At 43.1% G+C, this 19,860-nt stretch overlaps 1 protein-coding gene across 2 annotated transcripts in view; it reads left to right on the top strand.

Annotated features, from left to right (window-relative positions):
* CRIM1 (cysteine rich transmembrane BMP regulator 1) overlaps positions 1-19,860 on the top strand; it is a 982,593-nt gene that overhangs the window by 425,144 nt on the left and 537,589 nt on the right. For both annotated transcript variants that reach the window (XM_068232129.1, XM_068232130.1), the window contains exon 4: positions 12,524-12,644. In XM_068232129.1, the coding sequence (XP_068088230.1) occupies positions 12,524-12,644 (121 nt within the window). The remainder of the gene's footprint in view (positions 1-12,523; positions 12,645-19,860) is intronic.

A 19,860-nucleotide genomic window follows, 5' to 3' on the forward strand; every position in this document is an offset into this window, starting at 1 on the left:
TGGACGCAAATCGCAAGATTGCGTCGCTAGCAGGACCGCCCCGTGCAGGCATCCCTCCCACAGGGGTCCCTCCCTAACCGCTCACCTGTCTGCCATGTCCTAGAGCTGAAAAAAAACGTTTAAAAAGACACGATTGGTTCGCACGATGGCCAGGGGCCCCGGACCTCTCTCACTGGCCGGGGCCCCAAGGCCAATGCGCGATACCTGGAGGGGAGTGCAGGTGGGCCTGGACCTCTCACACCCAGGCTCTGGACCTCTCACATCCAGAAAACCCACCAACACTGCCTCCATACTGAATGCTAAATTCGACACACACAAGCAATAGAACACAGCAATACATGCATGCAGCTACATTTAAGTCGTCAGCAGGTGCTCGTCAGCCAATCAGGATGCACTGTCATACACCCTTTACCTGCCATACCACATCTAGCAGCCATTAGCATTCAGGTGGGAGGCTTCAGTTGGACGCAAATCGCAAGATTGCGTCGCTAGCAGGACCGCCCCGTGCAGGCATCCCTCCCACAGGGGTCCCTCCCTAACCGCTCACCTGTCTGCCATGTCCTAGAGCTGAAAAAAAAAACGTTTAAAAACACACGATTGGTTCGCACGATGGCCAGGGGCCCCGGACGTCTCTCACTGGCCGGGGCCCCAAGGCCAATGCGCGATACCTGGATTTGCGTCCAACTGAAGCCTCCCACCTGAATGCTAATGGCTGCTAGATGTGGTATGGCAGGTAAAGGGTGTATGACAGTGCATCCTGATTGGCTGACGAGCACCTGCTGACGACTTAAATGTAGCTGCATGCATGTATTGCTGTGTTCTATTGCTTGTGTGTGTCGAATTTAGCATTCAGTATGGAGGCAGTGTTGGTGGGTTTTCTGGATGTGAGAGGTCCAGAGCCTGGGTGTGAGAGGTCCAGGCCCACCTGCACTCCCCTCCAGGTATCGCGCATTGGCCTTGGGGCCCCGGCCAGTGAGAGAGGTCCGGGGCCCCTGGCCATCGTGCGAACCAATCGTGTGTTTTTAAACGTTTTTTTTCAGCTCTAGGACATGGCAGACAGGTGAGCGGTTAGGGAGGGACCCCTGTGGGAGGGATGCCTGCACGGGGCGGACCTGCTAGCGACGCAATCTTGCGATTTGCGTCCAACTGAAGCCTCCCACCTGAATGCTAATGGCTGCTAGATGTGGTATGGCAGGTAAAGGGTGTATGACAGTGCATCCTGATTGGTTGACGAGCACCTGCTGACGACTTAAATGTAGCTGCATGCATGTATTGCTGTGTTCTATTGCTTGTGTGTGTCCAGTTATACTGCGTGACTAGTGCAAGGCAATCGTACTGTCACTCCTACCCAGCGCATCACCACATACTTGGAAAAAAACCTGTACAACTTGTTCAATCTTTTTTTATTGCGTGTGCTGTTATAGTGTGACTACTGATAAGAACATGTTTTGGGTGCTGTCCTTTTTTTACATTCATCCACAAACAAAATCAACAAAGACAAAATACTAATACACTGCAAGCTAAAATTAAAGTACAATAGTACATCATTAAGAGGTCACTTTCTTGATCGGTCACTTTGAACATTTTATACTGTGGGATTTTAGTTAATCATTATTTTGGATATCGTGGATAAATTTGTAATAAGAGGACAGAAAAGGAAGAGTGATTCTTCTGAAACAAATGAGGGATGTCAGAGGGAGCAAAACTGTCAAGAAAAGGAGAGGCTATGTGAGGACTGTGATGATAATCTGTCAACAATGACATCCAAATCCTCCACGTCTCATTCTTCTGTAGAGGCTGGTCAAACAAAAAAACAATATTATCATGATGAGTATTTGAAATATGGGTTTTATTATTGCGGTGGAGAAGCAAATCAAATTCCAGTATGCTTAGTTTGTGAACAAAAACTTAGTAAGAACTCCATGAAGCCCAGCATGCTGAAAAGACATTTTGAAAAAACTCATCCAGATATAACAGACACGACAAGACAAATAACATTTATATTGCGCTTTTCTCCTGGCGGACTCAAAGCGCCAGAGCTGCAGCCACAAGGACGCGCTCTATAGGCAGTAGCAGTGTTAGGTAGACTTGCCAAAGGTCTCCTACTGAATGGGTGCTGGCTTACTGAACAGGGAGAGACAAAATTCGAACCCAGGTCTCCTGTGTCAGAGGCAGAGCCCTTAACCATTACACCATCCAGCCACAGATAAACCTCTGTCTTTTTTTGAGGACCTAAAGAAACATTACATAAAAAAGACATCAGCAATGAGATCTGTGTTTCTGAGTGGAAACAAAAAATTAATAGCAGCCTCCCTCAAAGTCCGCTACCATATTGCAGTGCAAGGAGAGGCCCACACAATTGGTAAAAAATTAGTAAAACCTTGTACTATGGATTTATGTGAAACCCTATTTGGCTCAAAAGAAGCAGCAAAAAATAAAGAAGTGCCACTTTCCAATGACACCATAAAAAGAAGAATCACACTTTGTGAAGATGACATTTTAAATCAGCTCCTTGCCAGGCTTAAAGTATCCCCATATTTAGCCTTGCAGTTGGATGAGAGTACTGATGTCAGTGGCTTAGCCAGTGCTATTGGTGTTCGTTTGCTACATTTACAATGGAGAAATGTTAGAAGACATTTTGATCTGTGATGATATGAAAACTACAACTACGGGAGCTGATATCTTTGAAAAAGTTGACCGTTTTTTTCTCTACTTACGGCCTGGACTGGAATAAGTGCATAGACATTTGTGCTGATAGTGCCAAGGCAATGCAGGGTCCTATTTCTGGAGTAGTTACAAGAATTAAGACAGTTGCTCACCCTTCTTGTACTACGTAGTAGCCAGTGTCTAATTCACAGGGAAGGCTTGGCTGTGAAAAACATACCTATAAAACTAAAATAAATTTTCCATTCAATGGTTCAAATTGTAAATTATGTGAAATCTAGTGCCTAGAACACAAGACTGTTTAAGCAACTTTGCAATGAAATGGGCAGTGATTATGATTGTTTGCTATTTCATACAGAGGTTTGTTTGCTTAGTCGTGGAAAAGTGCGGTACGAGTCTTTGTATTACGCAGTGAAATCTTCATGTTTTTGCATGAAGTAAGAACTAAAACAAGTAGTCAAAGTACACGAGACAAACTGCAGAAAATTATTGATTTTATGTCAAATGACACCAATTTGCAGGGCATTGCATACCTATCCGATATATTTGGGAAACTGAACACACTAAATCTGGCACTACAGGGTAAAAATACCACACTTTTCACTGCCCATGATAAAACATCTGCCTTCATAGAAAACATGGTTGCTTGGAAAAGGAGAGCCGAAGAAGGTAAATTTGAGACCTTTGAGACTATGAACACATTCTTGATGGAAAAGGACATACCCATCAACTCGGAGACATACAGGCAGCAATTATTGATCATATTACACTGCTGACTGTTTATTTCCGGAAATATCTTCCTCCAATGATGGACATTGAAAACTACAGGTGGATAGCTAACCAAAAGGTCAAAATACATCTAATCTCTCAGCAAAAGCAGAAGAGGAAATTATTGATATCTCTTGTAGCACTGCACTCCAGGATAAATTTCACACTGTCCCCCTGTCAGCATTCTGGGCTAGATTATCAGAAAGTTTTCCAGATGCAGGAGATGCGGCTATTCGTAAACTTCTACCTTTTGTGACAACATATATGTGCGAATGTGGGTTTGCAAAATACTGTGACACAAAAAGTTAAAAAGAGGAACAGACTTGATGCCTCTGCAGATTTACGCTGTCAGCTGTCACCTCTGATACCAGATTTTACCAAAATTGCTACAAATATGCAACAACAGATTTCGCATTAACTTTTTTAAAATTAAGTATCGACACAGTCCCTGCCTATCTCATTTGTAAACCATGGACTACCTTTATTTCGCTAGTATTTGGCCCCACCCACATCATGTCATGGCCACACCCACTTTTCCCCACAGCTCCACCCACATTATGTCATGGTCACACCCACTTTTTCGCTGCTTCACGCTCCGCCTTATTCTGTAGGGGGTACATTTGTTTAGGGATGACCCACATAGGGGTACATGTGCTGAAAAGGTTAAGAACCACTGCTATATATGATATCACAGTGAATACCAAATGATTCAATAGAGATTCTAAGCATCAATTCCTTAAATTGTTAACTAACACAGCCCAGATGTGTATGTGATGCTTCCAGAGTAGTTGCAATGCAGCTGGTTTGCATCATGTTCTGAAAACGCCAATGTGACTTACAAATACAATGCGTAGATAAGCAGTGTCAAAGTAACTCTGAACTGTTACACAATTTACATGCCACAAGTGACACACACTTTGCTCATTTAGAGACGCTTAAATAAGTTTGTTAAGCAAAGAGCTTTGTAATTGAAGAATAATCAAATAGTGACGAGACATATCACTTTATACAGCGGTTCAGTAGGGGTTGGTTACACTTCTTTATGATTCTGAGGGCTGGGATCCACTAGAATGATTGTGACTGCATTTATGAATCGTCGGCTATTCCAAAAATGCTTTACCAATGAAAATGAATTGTGGTGAACCTACTAGAGCGATTGTGGCAATCGCAGGACATGCAGCATTCTGGTCGTGTTTGTGCTCCAATTCAAAGCATACAAGCATTTCAAAATTTTGAATCACTTTTCAAAGCGATTTTGCAGTGATTTGGGGGCCGAATGTTTTATTTTTAAAAAAATAAAGTTTAATATACTCACTGGGTGTCCTGATATGCGGCTTTCACCTGTAGCCCCACCCCCTAGCAGAAGAGATCACAGGTGCTTCTCTGATTGGAGCTAGAGTAGCACCTATGACCTCTTCTGCTGGAGGGTGGGGCTAAGGGCGGAAGCTGGACATCTGGACTCCTGGTAAGTATAATCAGCTTAATTTACACACCCACGCACAAAATGCAAATCGGAAGCGCTGTACAGTGTCACTTTAAAACGCTGAAAATTGTGGTCACTTTGGTCCAGCAATCCTAGTGGGTCCCTGCCCTAAGGGTTTAAAGAGAACACGAGGTGAGAGACATATAGATGCTGACATTTATTTCCTTTTAAACAATGCATATTTCCTGCCTATCCTGCTGACACTTTGCCTCTAATACTTTTATCCGTAGACCCTAAACAAGCATCCAGATCAGATGTTTCTGACAAAAATAATCACAATATTAACTGCATGCTTGTTTCAGATGTGTGATTCAGACACCACTGGAGCCAGAAAGATGAGCAGGACTGCCAGACAACTGGTATTGTTTAATGGGAAATAAATATGGCAGACTCCATGTGTCTCTCACCTTGGGTTCCTTCATGTGTAGGCTTTACCACAATTTTGCCAGCCTTGGTTGGATAAGTCTGGCTAATCCCATTTGCTTGAACTCCTACAAAACCAGGACAAGTAAAGAAAGTGCTGTATTGCTCACTGTTAACAGTGACAGAAAACATGGTGGAACTCACCCCTTGAGATCGAACAGGCAGCAGAGTCGGGAGTAGGCAGGGCAGTTTGAAAGTCATCCAATCCAGTCAGAGATCAGTAGCCAGAGAATAGTGGTCACACAAGCAAATATCAGAAGCTAGAGTATTGGGCGCACAGAGTGAGTAAAGTACCAAGGATCAGGATTACGCAGAGTCAAAATAAGCAAGGCAAACAAGACCAGTGAAACCTGGAGTCTGTACAAAAATCATCCAACTCCGACTCCTCAGTTTATGAAGAGTCTTACTCCAGGTACCCAAAATTGCCCCGACTCTGACTCCTCGACTCCAACTCCTTAGTCTAATTTTTATAAAGGCTATGGATTTGGTTCAAAAATCATCATACTCAGTTTATTGAAACCACCGACTTTGACTCCAGGTACCCAAAATTACTCTGACTCCACAGCCCTGGTTGTATCTGCATCTGCCAACTCCTCTTCAAAGTCAGTTTAGTTTTTTCTCGGTTTATTTTTCCATGAGGTATAAGATTCAAGTTTCAAGACTTCTTTCAAGACAATTATTCACCATTTGCCAGTATGAGCTTTAAGGATTTTCAGAAGCAATATCTCAAACCTCTGAGAGATCCATCAGTGTACAAGTGAACACAACTACTATTCTTCTATATGTGGAGTGATCCAGAATTGCACATGAGGCATTACAGAGCTGTACCAACTTATCTCAAATATCTGAGTAGAAATCAATGCCAGTTGAGCATTATTTTCCAGTTGACCAACCTCCAGATCATTTCTCATACACACATTATTGCATAACAACACTATAATCCCCCTCAATCTCTTCGTCTGTAAGGCCAGTCTATTATTCACTAATTGCTCGATCTGTCCACATTGGCACATTCAATTTTGAAATATATCCTGCCAGTTCCCACCTAGATTTGTCAGCATTAGGTGATCTGATGTTTTCGTTCTCAACCTGTCAGTTTTTATTTATTTATTTTGCGAGTACGCCAAGGGTAATATGTCATTGATGGAGAAGTGCTCTGTAAAGAAAAATGTCCAGACTGCAAGGCTGTGAGGCTACAAGGCTTAGTATTGTTATCCCAGGCCTTTGATAAGCTGATATTCTGGCATCCCTTTCCAAAAACATCTATCATTCTGTATTGAAAATGTGTCATAATTTGCAAGCCAGAAATGAGATGTGAGGTTCAAAGGAATCTATACTTAGCAATATTTCTTTATTACTTCCTAAAGTAAAGCATTTAATACTAATAAATCATTTGCAAGTCAGAAGTTACAGGGCAGCCGACTTCAAAAGAATTAAATTGTAAAAATGACCCCAATCCAGAGACCTTGTATCAGGACTGAGAAGATAAAGCAGATGTCACCAGATGCCAACATAGACATGCAGTTAAGGAATTTAGAAGTCATCTTGTTTTGTGAGGTTAACATATTGAAATATTGAAGTATTAAAACTGAAAAACTGCCTTTTTCCTGCCACGGTTTACACACTTTGGAAAAGAAAATTTAAGCCAAAGGAACTTGCAGGGATGATTTGACAGCTGACTAATTTTACCAATGGCCTTTTTCATAGTCTTTATGGCAGCCTACGTGGAGAAGGTAGTCAAAGGTAAAGTGGTGGGCAAGTTGGAAAATGTTGGTCAATCCTTCGTCTTCCTTGAATTGCAACGTGAACAGTTAATCCTGCTCAAATGCCAGTTAACGTGAGTGTGTGTGTGTGTGTCACAGAGTATACTTATTTTTATCACCTAAATGATAAAAGCTCCTACAAATGCTCTGTAAAAAAGCTACGTACACATGTCTGACTTTAACAAACTACCAGTCGTCAGACCCGCCCGTCAGTTTGCTCGTGTGTATAGTGTGTCATCAGGCTGATAAAGCTGGTTTTGACTGATTCGCTCGGCAGATCGGTCAAAACCAGCCTTATCAGCCTGCAGACAGACTGTACACCGGCAAACTGTCGTCAGAACGGCAGCCCCGCAGGCGGGTCTGACGACCGGTAGTTTGTTAAAGTCAGAGGTGTGTACAAACCTTGTCATTCGTGATATTTTCCAATAACAGCTTATGGAATGATTACCTATGAAGAGACCAGCTGCAATTATAACAATATCCTTAGCTACTGTTGCCAAGAAATCTCAAATGACACAGAAATATGTAAAGGAAAACTCCTGACACAGAAATATGTAAAGGAAAACTTCCTCTAGGAACTGCAGTGAAAATACAGTAATGAAAAAAATGCTTAATTTTTACAATAATTATTTATAAATGATTTAATCAGTGTTTGCTCATTGTAAAATGTTTCTCTCCGATTTACATTCTGAAATGTATATCTGGTGGCAGCATCTTTACTGCTGGCAGGGGATGCCTGTGGAAGGAGATGCTGCTTTTTGGCAGTTAAAAACAACTGTTATTTTCCCCACAATGCAACAAGGCTTCCACCTAGGACCTAGGTGCTAACATCACACTGTGGGAGGGGTTTCACCGCAACATAAGCTATACAGACCGCCTTACAATCTATTAAAAAAAGTAGAAAATTTCTCCTGGGAACGGGGATATCAGCTACTGATATCAGTTCTCTTTTAAGAGTATCTCTCAGTTACACGAGTTACTGTCACACTCACCATCTGGGTCTTCCACGGGGCTCTCGGGTGCGTCCTCTAGTGCTCACAAGCGGGGGCTCTCTGGTCCTTGTAGTCCCTCTCCCAGCGCGGCGTTTGGCGCTGCGCGCAGCGCAAGTGCGCAAAGTACTGCACGCGTATAGCGTTGCGCGCGCTCTGCGCATGCGCAGGGCGCTAATTTTGGCGCCAATGCACAGTATAAAAGCAGCACTGCCCCTAACTGCAGTGCTGCTCGTTCTGACAGTTTGGCTAGCCTGTTGGTGAACCGTTGTTCCTGTCTACTATTATTCTGATCTGATCTCCTGTTGTGACCTTGGCCTGTGACCCTGGCTACTGCTGATCTCCGCCTGCCCCGACCTTTGGCTTGTCTTCTGGATTACAGTTGTGTGCTGCCCGCCCTGACCCTTGGCTTGTGACCCCGACTACTGCTGATCTCCGCCTGCCCCGACCTTTGGCTTGTGACCCCGATCTACGCTGAACTCAGTTTACCCTGGACCACTGGATCTCGTCTGACTACGCTTCCTCCACTATTAGTGTCTCTGTTCTCCCAACCACTTGCTGAGGTAACTCCAGTAGTGACCTGGTAGGGCACTAGGCAGCTAAGTTCCACATCCCCCTCCTGGGGGTGTGGTCCTGCACTCCCCTCAAGGGTGTGTGGGTGAAGACCCGTGGTCACCTAGACTCCACTACTGGGTAAAGCCTCTTCCATCGTGGGAAGGTCAACAGGGACTGAATAGAAGTTTCCAGTCAGTCCTTAACAGTTACTAAAATTAATTATTTCTTCTATTGAAAAAAAAACTGTGTAATAATAGGGTGGGATAAATGGTAGTTTTACACACCTCCTTTCAGTTGTGTTGTGTCTGATGAGCTGTTTCTTTAAAAGTGACCATACACTTATAAATTGCCACATGATGTGTCAAAATGGTTGATTCCTCTGTAAATCGTAACCTGATCAGAGAGGAATTGATTCCCACCACACACAGCACATAGATATTTAGTAGAATTCGACAGGAAATCTATTGAAGATCGATCAGACTGCAGTGCTGCACTGTTCGATGTAGTGCATCACCTGTTGATCTGTCACCGCTCCCGCACTACAGACTGATGCAAATCTGCTGTCCTGTCCAGTCGATAGAATTGAGCAATCACTGGTAAAAATCTATTGAAGTTTGATAGATCAGAAATGTTTGGGGAATAGATTTCTGGCAGATTTATTTAGATGGATTAAATCTGCCAGGAACCAAACAGAAATATTGATGAGGGCCACCTTCAGTTTATCCAGTTGTTGTCATACCAATATGCTTCTTTATCAGTGTCATTTAGAGAGTGGGCATGGCAGATCTCTGAGGGTGCGTTTCCACTAACGCGAATTTGCATGCGTTCCCCGCATGCAAATTCGCATAACCAATAAAAGTGAATGAGCCTGTGTCCACTTGTCAGGAAAACGGAGCGTTTTCTTGTGCAGGAAAAATCTGCTCAGCAGAGCCATCCGAATTCGGACACCGCACACGCATGCGATTCGCATACAATGTATTTAATAGGGAATTTGCATGGTGTTTTTTCATGCGAATTTTCATGCGAATTCGCATACGATTTCGCATGGAATCAATGAAAAAGCACACAGGCACTGACATGGTTAAATTCGCACACAGCGTCATCCATGCGAAATCGTATGCGAATTCGCATACAACCGCATGCGATTTTGCTCCTGCATGCGAATTCGTCCGCGGAGAATCCGCGGCGATTTCCCACCGCACTAGTGGAAACGCACCCTAAGTCACATCATGGGACATTCCTGAACAGCTACGTCGGCCAAGCTCTTCCTTACATGTTTACAGGGCTTACAATGTTTGCAACTGATAACATTTACAGGACTTTTCCCCCCAAATCCAACCGCTTAATAAATTATCTGTTTGATTTTTTATATGTGAAAAACTGTACATGATTTAAGACCATGGCCTCAATTCACTAAGATCCTGCTGGAGATAAGGCAAGAGAAAACTTACCTCCACACAGTGAGAGAGTTATCTTATCTCTTCATTCCTTAAGTTACCTTCTCTGTAGTTAATTTACCTCCTCTTTAGTTATTTTCACACGCAGTTAATTAACAGCCTGTCTTTAACTCTGGAGTTATTTTAAGGATTGGAGAGTTAACTTAAAGACAGAAGAGTTAACTTTAGCTTTGCCTGAGGCAAAATGTTTCCTGAATACTACATGCCTTATCACCATGGTAACAACTCTAGAAACGTTATTAAAGACAGGAGATAAGCTTAGTGAATTGAGGCCCATGTGTGTATATATAAGTTTTACATGTTTCAATAGTGGATTGTATGAGTTTACCTTAAACGCTAAATTAATATATGGTCTATATCTGATTGGAATAGACCATTTGTACATCACTCTAATAGAGGTGAACTATTCTTGGATATGTTTCCCTCCCTTCATTTTCTAGTGTGTATTTTTTATCCTTATTTTTAGATGTGATTATCAAATACTGCTATGTTTTATTTTAGGATGATAGATTTTAATGAGTGCCATCCTTGTTCTTGTTTTTTAACCACCTTAATGGTATGGACGAGCTCAGCTCGTCCATTACCGCCGCGGTGGATCTCTCAGCCCCTGGTGGGTCTTTTTTTACAATTAAAAAAACAAAACACGCAGCTAGCACTTTGCGTGTTTAATTCGATCGCTGCTGCCGATCCGCCGCTACGCGCCGCGAAAGAGGGCCCCCCCAACCCTCAGCGCAGCCTGACGAATCACCGCCAGGCTGCGCTATGGTGTGGATCGGGACTCCCCATGACGTCGATGACGTCATTCCGATCGTCGCCATGGCGACGAGGGAAGCCCTAACAGGAAATCCCGTTCAGAGCGGGATTTTCTGTTGGGTATGATCACTGGCAGCGATCGGAGGGGTGGGTGGGATGGCGCAGGGAGGGGGGAATCATGTAGCTAGCGCTAGGCTAGCTACATGATAAAAAAAAAAAATAGGTTAAAAAAACCCACCCACTGCTGAGCGCTGCCAAAAAATAGAACGCCAGGGTGGTTAAAGCACGATACTTGACCTGAAGAAGCGACTTTTTGATCGCGAAATGTGTTGTCCAAAGTGCGAAATAAATGATTTATCATTTTCTCTGTTTATGAGTCTTCATATCAGGTAAGACTTCTTACTCTTACCTTAGCAAATTGATATCATTATTAACCTTCCTGGCGGTAACCCCGTAGTTCGGGGTAAGCTGCGCAGGAGGTTATCTCAGGCCCTGCTCGGCCGATTTTCCTAATTTTTTTTTTGCTGGACGCAGCTAGCACTTTGCTCTTTGCTAGCTGCGCCAGCACACCGATCGCCGCCGCCCCGCTCCCGATCGCCGCTATCCGTCGCGGTGCCCCCCCCCCCCCAGACCCCGTGCGCTGCCTGGCCAATCAGTGCCAGGCAGCGCCGAGGGGTGGATCGGGACTCCCAATGACGTCATCCCGCCCCGTCGCCATGGCGACGGGGGAAGCTCTCCAGGAAATCCCGTTCTTTGAACGGGATTTCCTGATCGGAGATCGCTGAAGGCTCGCTACATGATTTAACAAAAAAAAAACACACAAAAAAACTGCTGCGCTGCCTCCTGGCGGAATTTTTCATACCGCCAGGAGGGTTAACAACCTTGAATCCTATGGGCACCTCCTACAGTGTTTTTTACTAGAGGTTTTTATAGGGTGTCTCTTTTCCGGGAGCAGCGACCAACAAGGCCGAGTGGAGACGGTTATTCTCCACGTGCACTGATAGTGGTTGCCATCATAAGCAACCCACACTTGTTTGTATATTTTCACCTATACTCGACCATATACTAGTACAATAATACACGATATCGGGGTCCCGGTGTCCTGGTGTTTTTTGTATCCGCTAGTCGAATTTACTCTGTATATTGTACATTGCATGTTTGTTTTAATTAAAAGATAAAGAATTTGAAGTAAACAGAATTTTATAGCATTTATATTGACAACAAAGAAGTCTTGTGTGAACTTTTATGTGGATAAGATACGGCCACGGATGGTCTGTGCAGGATTCTATTGGATACAGTGACTAGTCTTGGTCATCATTTAGTTTGGATTTTAAAATGTTGCATTCGTATTGTGAGCCACTGACTGTGCGCTCTGCTTTCTATGAAACTTCTCTGGAGAGTAAATATAGAAAAAATGAAAGCATCACATTGCTTCCATTATTCCTATTATATGTATTTATTTCAGCTATGTTCAGTCATGCTTGGCTAAATGAATCTAACATAAACAGGAATGTTGAGAGCAATTAGAGCGTTGCTTAAAGCTGTGTTTATCTCTGTCATATAAGCTGAAGTGCACAGCCGGTATCTCCACCTGTTGTTGTACTGCCTGATGTATCCTACATCTAGGTGCAGATTTCACATGTCATTAATCTCTGTTTTCTCTTTCAGTGTTCAGTGTGGATTGCAGCACTGTGGAGTGCCCCCCAGTCCAGCAAGTTGTGTGCCCAGCAGATAGCTATGAAACGCAAGTCCGACTGACAGCTGACGGATGCTGCACGTTGCCAACGAGGTTTGTCAACACTGCTTTGCTTGTCCACATGTTTGTATAGCACTGGCATGCTATACTGTCTAGAGTTCATAGAGCTATTGAAGGACTGTGCATTAATTAGTCCCTGAGTCCCTCAAAGGAGTGTATGTGCAAGTGGTTTATGGACATATGGCATGTGCCAAAAGTATCATAATACAAACTTATTAATAAGGCATGCTCCACATGTTCGTGGGTCGGGTGATAAGATAGACACCAAAAATTAAGTTGCTGTTTTAAGAGACAGAACCTGGATCGATTCTAGATAAAAGAAGGTTCAGGGCAACAGTTATCATACCCGCCCAGTACAGTGGGATTAGGTGCCCTGCCCCCCCCCACCTCCGTATTTATCAATATCAAGTTTTAGAGCCACCCCATCCCCCAGCATAGCAGTATTAGGTGCCATGCCACCCCCCTCACCTGTCCAGATGGCGCACTTCCTCCTTCTTTCTGTAGCATCCTTCCGTCTCCACCTCTGCTGTTGCCTCTCCTCTATTCCCTGCAGGCATATACGTACTGGGAACATTCTTCTGATCTTACACACAGCTGTATGAGTAAACTGAACTATTGATATACTCTTTAGTCAGGGAGGTCTGCTGGTCCCAGTTTTTCCCCAGCCTCGGCTGTTTCTTAGCAAGGGGCGCCTGCAGTGAGGGCAACTGTGGAAAGTCAGATCGGTAATTCAAAGGACAGATGATGCCATCTAATATGAGTTGCAAATAATTTGGCCGTGGGTATAAGTGTTAACAATTTAGTGTTAAAACTTTTAACTTGGCCTTGGATGTAAGCAATTCATTGTTAAAACTTTAAAACTCAGTTATAACAATGTTAACACTTATACCCACTTGTACCTATGACCAATTCATGCTAGATGGTGTAATCCGACCTTTGAAGTACCAGCCTGGCTTCCCACAACCGCACTCACTGCAGGCGCCCTTTGCCGACACTTTCAAGGCTGTGGAACCACTGGAACAAGTGGACCTTCCTGACGAGAAGGTAAACTGCCACCTGTGGCTCAGGTTCAAGACGCCTGGTCCCTGACATAGGCCTCAATTCACTAAGCAGTTTAGACTAGTCTACTGATGGTTTAGTGTAAATCAGTTGCATCAAGAGGGAATTCACTAATAATTACCAAATGTTTTAGACCTGGTCTAAAACATTCGGTAATTGGGTGGGTAAAGTAGGCGAAATGATCAAAATATGCAATTCGCAAATGAGTAGCTTTGACTGACATCCTTCTCCTCTGATGAGCTCTCCTCTGGATACAATTAAACTCATGCATATTTAATTCAAAAGATTCCATCCTCACATCTAAAATACCTCACAGAATTACTTTACCGACAGAAATCAGCTGGTCTAATCTGTCAGAAAAAAGTGGGTGTGGTTACTCCTTGTTTGCCTTTGTGAATTGCATCTTTTGATCATTTCCCCTGCTTTACCGACCTAATTACCGAATGTTGTAGACCAGGTCTAAAAACAGGTCTAAAACATTACACTAAACCATCAGTAGACTAAAAACCATCAGTAGGCTAGTCTAAACTGCTTAGTGAATTGAGGCCATAGTGGGACAAAGCACATTTGCTGGCTAATCCATATGGGTGTAGCAGCCAACAGATGAGGCAAGATCAGTCCAATAACTGGTTGATTGTCCATGACATCTTTAGCCTATTCCTTTCTTCTGTGTGTAATAGCACAATTGTTTGTGTTAATACATTTGTTTTCTTTTCCCCTCTATCAGGGGTGTAAAACTCAAATACAGAGTGTGTTGAAATTGGAAACTGGGACCAAGTTGCAGGCCATCCTCAATGTCAAGTGGCCTCCTCCCTCTCTTATACAGTTCCTTGGTGTCTAATGCCCCCCCCCCCCCATTCCCCATGCAGTTTCCTGGTGTCTAGTGGTACCCTGCCTACATTATACAGTCCCTTTTGTCTAATGATCCGCCATACAGTTCCCTGGTGTCTAGTGGCTCTCTCCCCTGTACTGTACCCTGGTGTCTAGTGACCCCCTCCCTTATACAGTTCCCTGGTGTCTATTGGTCCTCCTTTCCTCCCCTATACAGACTCATGTGGTCTAATGACACTCCCTCCCCTTTAAAGTTCCCTGGTGTCTAGTGGCCCATCCCTCCCCTATACAGTTCCCTAGTGTCTAGTGACCCCGCTCACTTCACCATGGGGCTTTATAGTTTCGGTGCTTGAGGGCCAAATAGAATGCAAAGTGGGCAAACTGCTTGTGGAACAAAATTTGAAGGCACTGCGAGGCATATTTGACCTGTATGCCCTATATGAAAACTGTTAGGTTATTGTACTTACCATGTAAAGCAAGCTCACCTCAGTCCATGAAATTTACTTTCTATTGTATTTTTTCCACTTGGTATGATTCATGTTTGATACATTTATTTTAATGTTTATTTATATACTGCAAAGCGTCTGTTCTTTGGCTACTTTGGAATAAATTACTGTAATTTGTTTTTTGGACATAAAAGTTAACTTGATGTAAAAACTGCACTACCGCAAAATACGGTTGCTTTTACAAACAGCCAGTTTTTTACTTTTATGTTTTATAAGAAAATATTAAACATCTATATAAAATGTTATCATTTCATTTCAGCAGTGTTGTCAGTGGTTTGAATGCTGGCCAACCGCCAGAAACGTAATGGGCAGGGAACAGCGTAATGATAGAGTAAGCGGGAGTTTTACATATTATTAACCATCATATCTTCAAGTTAAAGTGTGGGAGTCTGCATGGGGACTAATGATTAGGTAACACGCCGCCACTGTCTGTGACGCCAACTCGCCTTTCCCGCTTACAAGAGAAGGTAAGGAAAATTCCACATCACGTAACCCAGGTAAAAAAATTGAGTAACGGGGACAGTCAAGAAACAAATTAAGGGTAATTCATTGGCATTGTGTTTTCTGTTTAACGGTGAAAAGAAGCTGCCTGTAGCTGGCGTTTAATTCAAAATAATCAAGTTGAGAGATTTCTCAAAGCATTAATCATCTGCGAGACAGATTTATAACCTGGCTGTTAATAGCCTAATTTCATAACATGCTGAAACAGAAGCTCTGGGGAGAGTTTAAGATACGACTGGTCGGTAAATCTCCAGGCCGATAGCTTGGAGAAGAGGAACCGGGATTCTGTTGGGAGGAAAAGGGAGGACAGGCAAGAAATACACACAAACTGCTGCAATTAAAGCACATCCCCACTTAGTAATGTATATTGGATTTGCCATAAAGGAAGACATGTAATTTCATGTCTAGATATTTTTTACGGCTCTCTCATAGTTCAATGGGTATGTTTAATAACTTTTCAGATTTAACCCAACAGTGTAAAATGCGCAGTAAAATATAGCTCAGATATGAGATTCCTACAGCAAAGAGATGATGGAATCTAATAGACAATATCTCAGAGGCAGCACTATGTTGTTCTTAATAGCACAGTGATTGCAGAGGAGCATATTGCAGAGCCTCAGATATTGGCATTACAAGACATACCGGTACTTAGGAGGCTTACATTGTTAACTTGCCCTGTCCTCTTGGTGAGCTTATCAGAAGTCATCAGTGCATGAAGGTGGTTTATTTTGTGAGTGTTTGACTTTGTAGCAATTAATTTATGCATAGCTGGGGGGTTTGCCTGCTAGTTGGCTCTCAGCCAAGTAATTAAAGTGTCTCTTTAGTGAAATTGATGCGGAGGCTGTCTATTTTTCTTCTTAAACAATGCTAGTTACCTGGCTTTATTGCTAATCTTTCTGGCTTAAAGGACAACTGAAGTGAGAAGAATATGGAGGCTGCCATATTGATTACCTTTTAAACAATGCCAGTTGCCTGGCAGCCCTGTTGATCTGTTTGGCTGTGGTAAGGTCTGAATAACACCAGAAGCAAGCATGCAGCTTATCCAGGCATTTGACATTATTGTCAGATCTGACTGATCTGCTGCATGTTCAAGGTCTGTGGTTGAAAGTATTAGAAGCACAGGATCAGCAGGGTAGCCAAGCAGCTGGTATTGCTTAAAAGGAAATAAATATTGCAGCCTCCACATCCCTCTTGCTGCAGTTGTCCTTTAAAGGATACCAGAGACGAACAATAGTCAAAATGTTATACATACCTGGGGCTTCCTCCAGCCCCATCCGCACGGATCGCTCCCATGTCGTCATCCTCAGCCTTCTCTGGCTAAAGTTACAAGACCCGGTACCGCAACTGGATAAGGTTGAGAATGGCAGCATGGGAGTGGTCTGTGCGGATGGGGCTGGAGGAAGCCCCAGGTATGTATAAAAGTTTGACTATTGTTTGTCTTTGGTACATTTTAAGTAGTGCCTGAATCTCTCATATGAAACAAGCATCCTGTTGGTGTAGAAAGACTTCATTCTTATTATCAGCCTGTAGCTATCAGGGGTGGAGGCTGATGATCAGCAGTTCAGACAGGAAATCAGCATTGTTTAAAGTGGACGCAAATTCTTGCACAGGACAGAAAGAAAACATAGAGAAATGCACCCTGTATGTATTTAGATAGTTTAACCTGTCTAATGCCCCCCTCATATGTGTCTAATCACAAGTTGCAATTTGATCCCTCAGCTGTGGACAAGATATCACCAGCAACTACTGTATGTGAAGTGGGAGTAAAAGGAAGTAGTAATACATGAGTGTTGGTTTTGCACCTTCTTACGTGTTGCATTGCTGTAACAGAGTTCATTAAAAATAAGCACAGCGGTAGCTTTATCCTGAGCAGGGGCGTAGCAATCACCCCTGTGATCCCTGCCATTGCAGGGGGGCCCAGAGACTTTGGGGGCCCGTTCTCCTCCCTCTCCCTAACCGCAAGTGCAGCCAATTAGCAAAAAAACCCCTCCCTGTTTGCTCACAAAAACTGTGTGCGGGAGTGTGTGTATTTTCTTCCTGCTTCCAGCTGCTGCTGTACAGCAAAACACTCTCTCTGCTGCCATTCTCCGGCTCCCGATCACATGACCCGCATGGGGTTCAGGGACCATGAGGGCCCCATGCTATTATTTTTGCAGAGGGGCCCTATTAAGTCTAGTTACACTCCTGATTCTGAGGTTGTGAAGGAGACTGAAGCAAAATGAATCCGTCCTTTCACACCACCTGCGTTTTTCCAAACACAAGTACAGTAAAGTCACAGTTCAAATGGTGGGGATTTTTCTAAAAAGGCAATTGTAACGCTGCTGCATATTTCCTGCATTTTGATTGAGGCCAACATAGTGAAAATTACAAAACACAAAACGCATTTGAATTTAGCAATTGTGCTTTGCAATTTTTGGTGTGAAAGAACCCAGAGCAAACCAGTCAGTTGTTTTCTCATACAACAGCTGAAGCATGATTGGCTGCTTTCATCAACCACTTCTGCTTCACATTTTACACCAAGCTTCAGTGTCTACTATAGAGCCAGGTGGAGGGCTTTACCATTAGCTTTTGGCCCACCACACAAGCTTCTGGTATTTCTCCAAAACCTGACTGACATCCCCACACTGTCGTTGTAGAACCAGATCTTCTGTTGGTTTAAATAACTACTTGTTTGCCTTCCTGGGACCTCAGCCAAGCCCTTTGTGTGTGTTTCTCAGACACTGAGGCACTCTGCATCATTTTATAGCGTGCATTTACTTAAGATATATAGACTTTGTAACAGTTTCTCTTCCAAGTACTGAACACCTTTCTTGAAGGTAATAATTGGCTGTGTCATCACACAGGAACAGGACCTGTTACTGATACAGGAAGTCAGACACCTCCAGTATGTTTTGCTTGTAGTGTTATCTTCACTTTATCACTTACATGGTTAAAATGTACAAACATTGGGTGCTAAAATGAGCTTTGACATCTTGTGAAGCCGAAACGATGCTAAATGCCAAGAAATGAGATTTAAATATCTCTAACCTCTTGTCTGTTTACCAGCATCTCCTCATTTCCCAGTGATTTATTCCCTTTCTCGTAATGCCTTCAAAGAAATACCTTGAAACATATTGGATTCCATATGTGACACACACACACAACCCTATTACTGTCACCATAAGCCACACTGATTTAAGGGGCCGTATAGGAGGACACAACAGCATGCATGCTGGTCCGTCTCACTAAGAAGGTATTAAATAAAAGTGTGGCCTGTAAACATACATCTTGTTTAGCACCTGTCCGGTCACTGGAAAATGAATTGACATTCATCATGTGTAATAGATGGCGGCAACCATGCGTATTAACTTGTTGGAGTCACAGGAAGATGGGGTTGCTTTTCCACTTCAACTCTAATAGTGTACATTTTTCATTGTGACTAAAAATTTCAATCTGGCAATAAACACAACATCCATTTCTTTCTTTCAAAGCAAAAGAAGATGAACATTGAGGCTAGTTTTCAAAAGGTTCCTGCAGGCGTCTACAAATAAACTGTACCTTTACAAACATTAGTGTTACGTAAGTGCCGTCTGCGAGTTGCCTCTGCCAAGCTTGTGCAGAGGTGTAGAGCAGTGTGCTTGTCACGGGTTAGGTGTGTCCCTTTGTAGGAGTCTGTCTTACTGGAGGGCAGTATGAACCAAAAGAAGCAATCATTACCCAATCAATATCACAGCTGGGTCACTGCAACATTTACTGCAATGATTGTAACAAAATATCTGTCAATTTTCTCCTGAGCAATAACGCATTCATAATTATTGATATCAATGATAAAAGAGAAGCAGTTTACACTTGACACTGCTATTAGAATGATGTTGTAGTTTCATTCAGATTGCATAATGCTGTATTTGTACAGAAAAGCATCAGACATGCAGTTTTATGAAGATAAGAGCCACACAGTTGGCTCTGAGATGAGGCTGACGCCCGTTTCATGCCGACTGGTATGTCTTCCGAGCCTGCAGAATGCAACTGTTGAATAAATCCGCATCATTCTGATCGCAATACCAAGTATAAACGGTTTCCCTTTTACCATTCATATCTGCCTTGTTTCCATATAACGACGCTTGGAGCACGCTTATCAAACAGACTGCTGCGTGATCATTCACTTTTCTATTCATGTTAGTTTTGTTAGTTGTTTTTTTTGTAGCGCCACCTGTTTGCTTTTTTTTTTGACAAATAATTATTGATATTACATCTCTAAAGATTCCTGAGATTTGTTTCATACCGTTTATGGACACTTTCCAGTGTACAGCTTCTTGTTCTCCATGTGCAGTAATACTGCAGAACCTCTGCTTTCTGTCTACCCTCCTGAGCAA

The sequence above is a fragment of the Hyperolius riggenbachi genome, chromosome 4 (assembly GCF_040937935.1).
Source record: "Hyperolius riggenbachi isolate aHypRig1 chromosome 4, aHypRig1.pri, whole genome shotgun sequence".
Taxonomy (NCBI): domain Eukaryota; kingdom Metazoa; phylum Chordata; class Amphibia; order Anura; family Hyperoliidae; genus Hyperolius; species Hyperolius riggenbachi.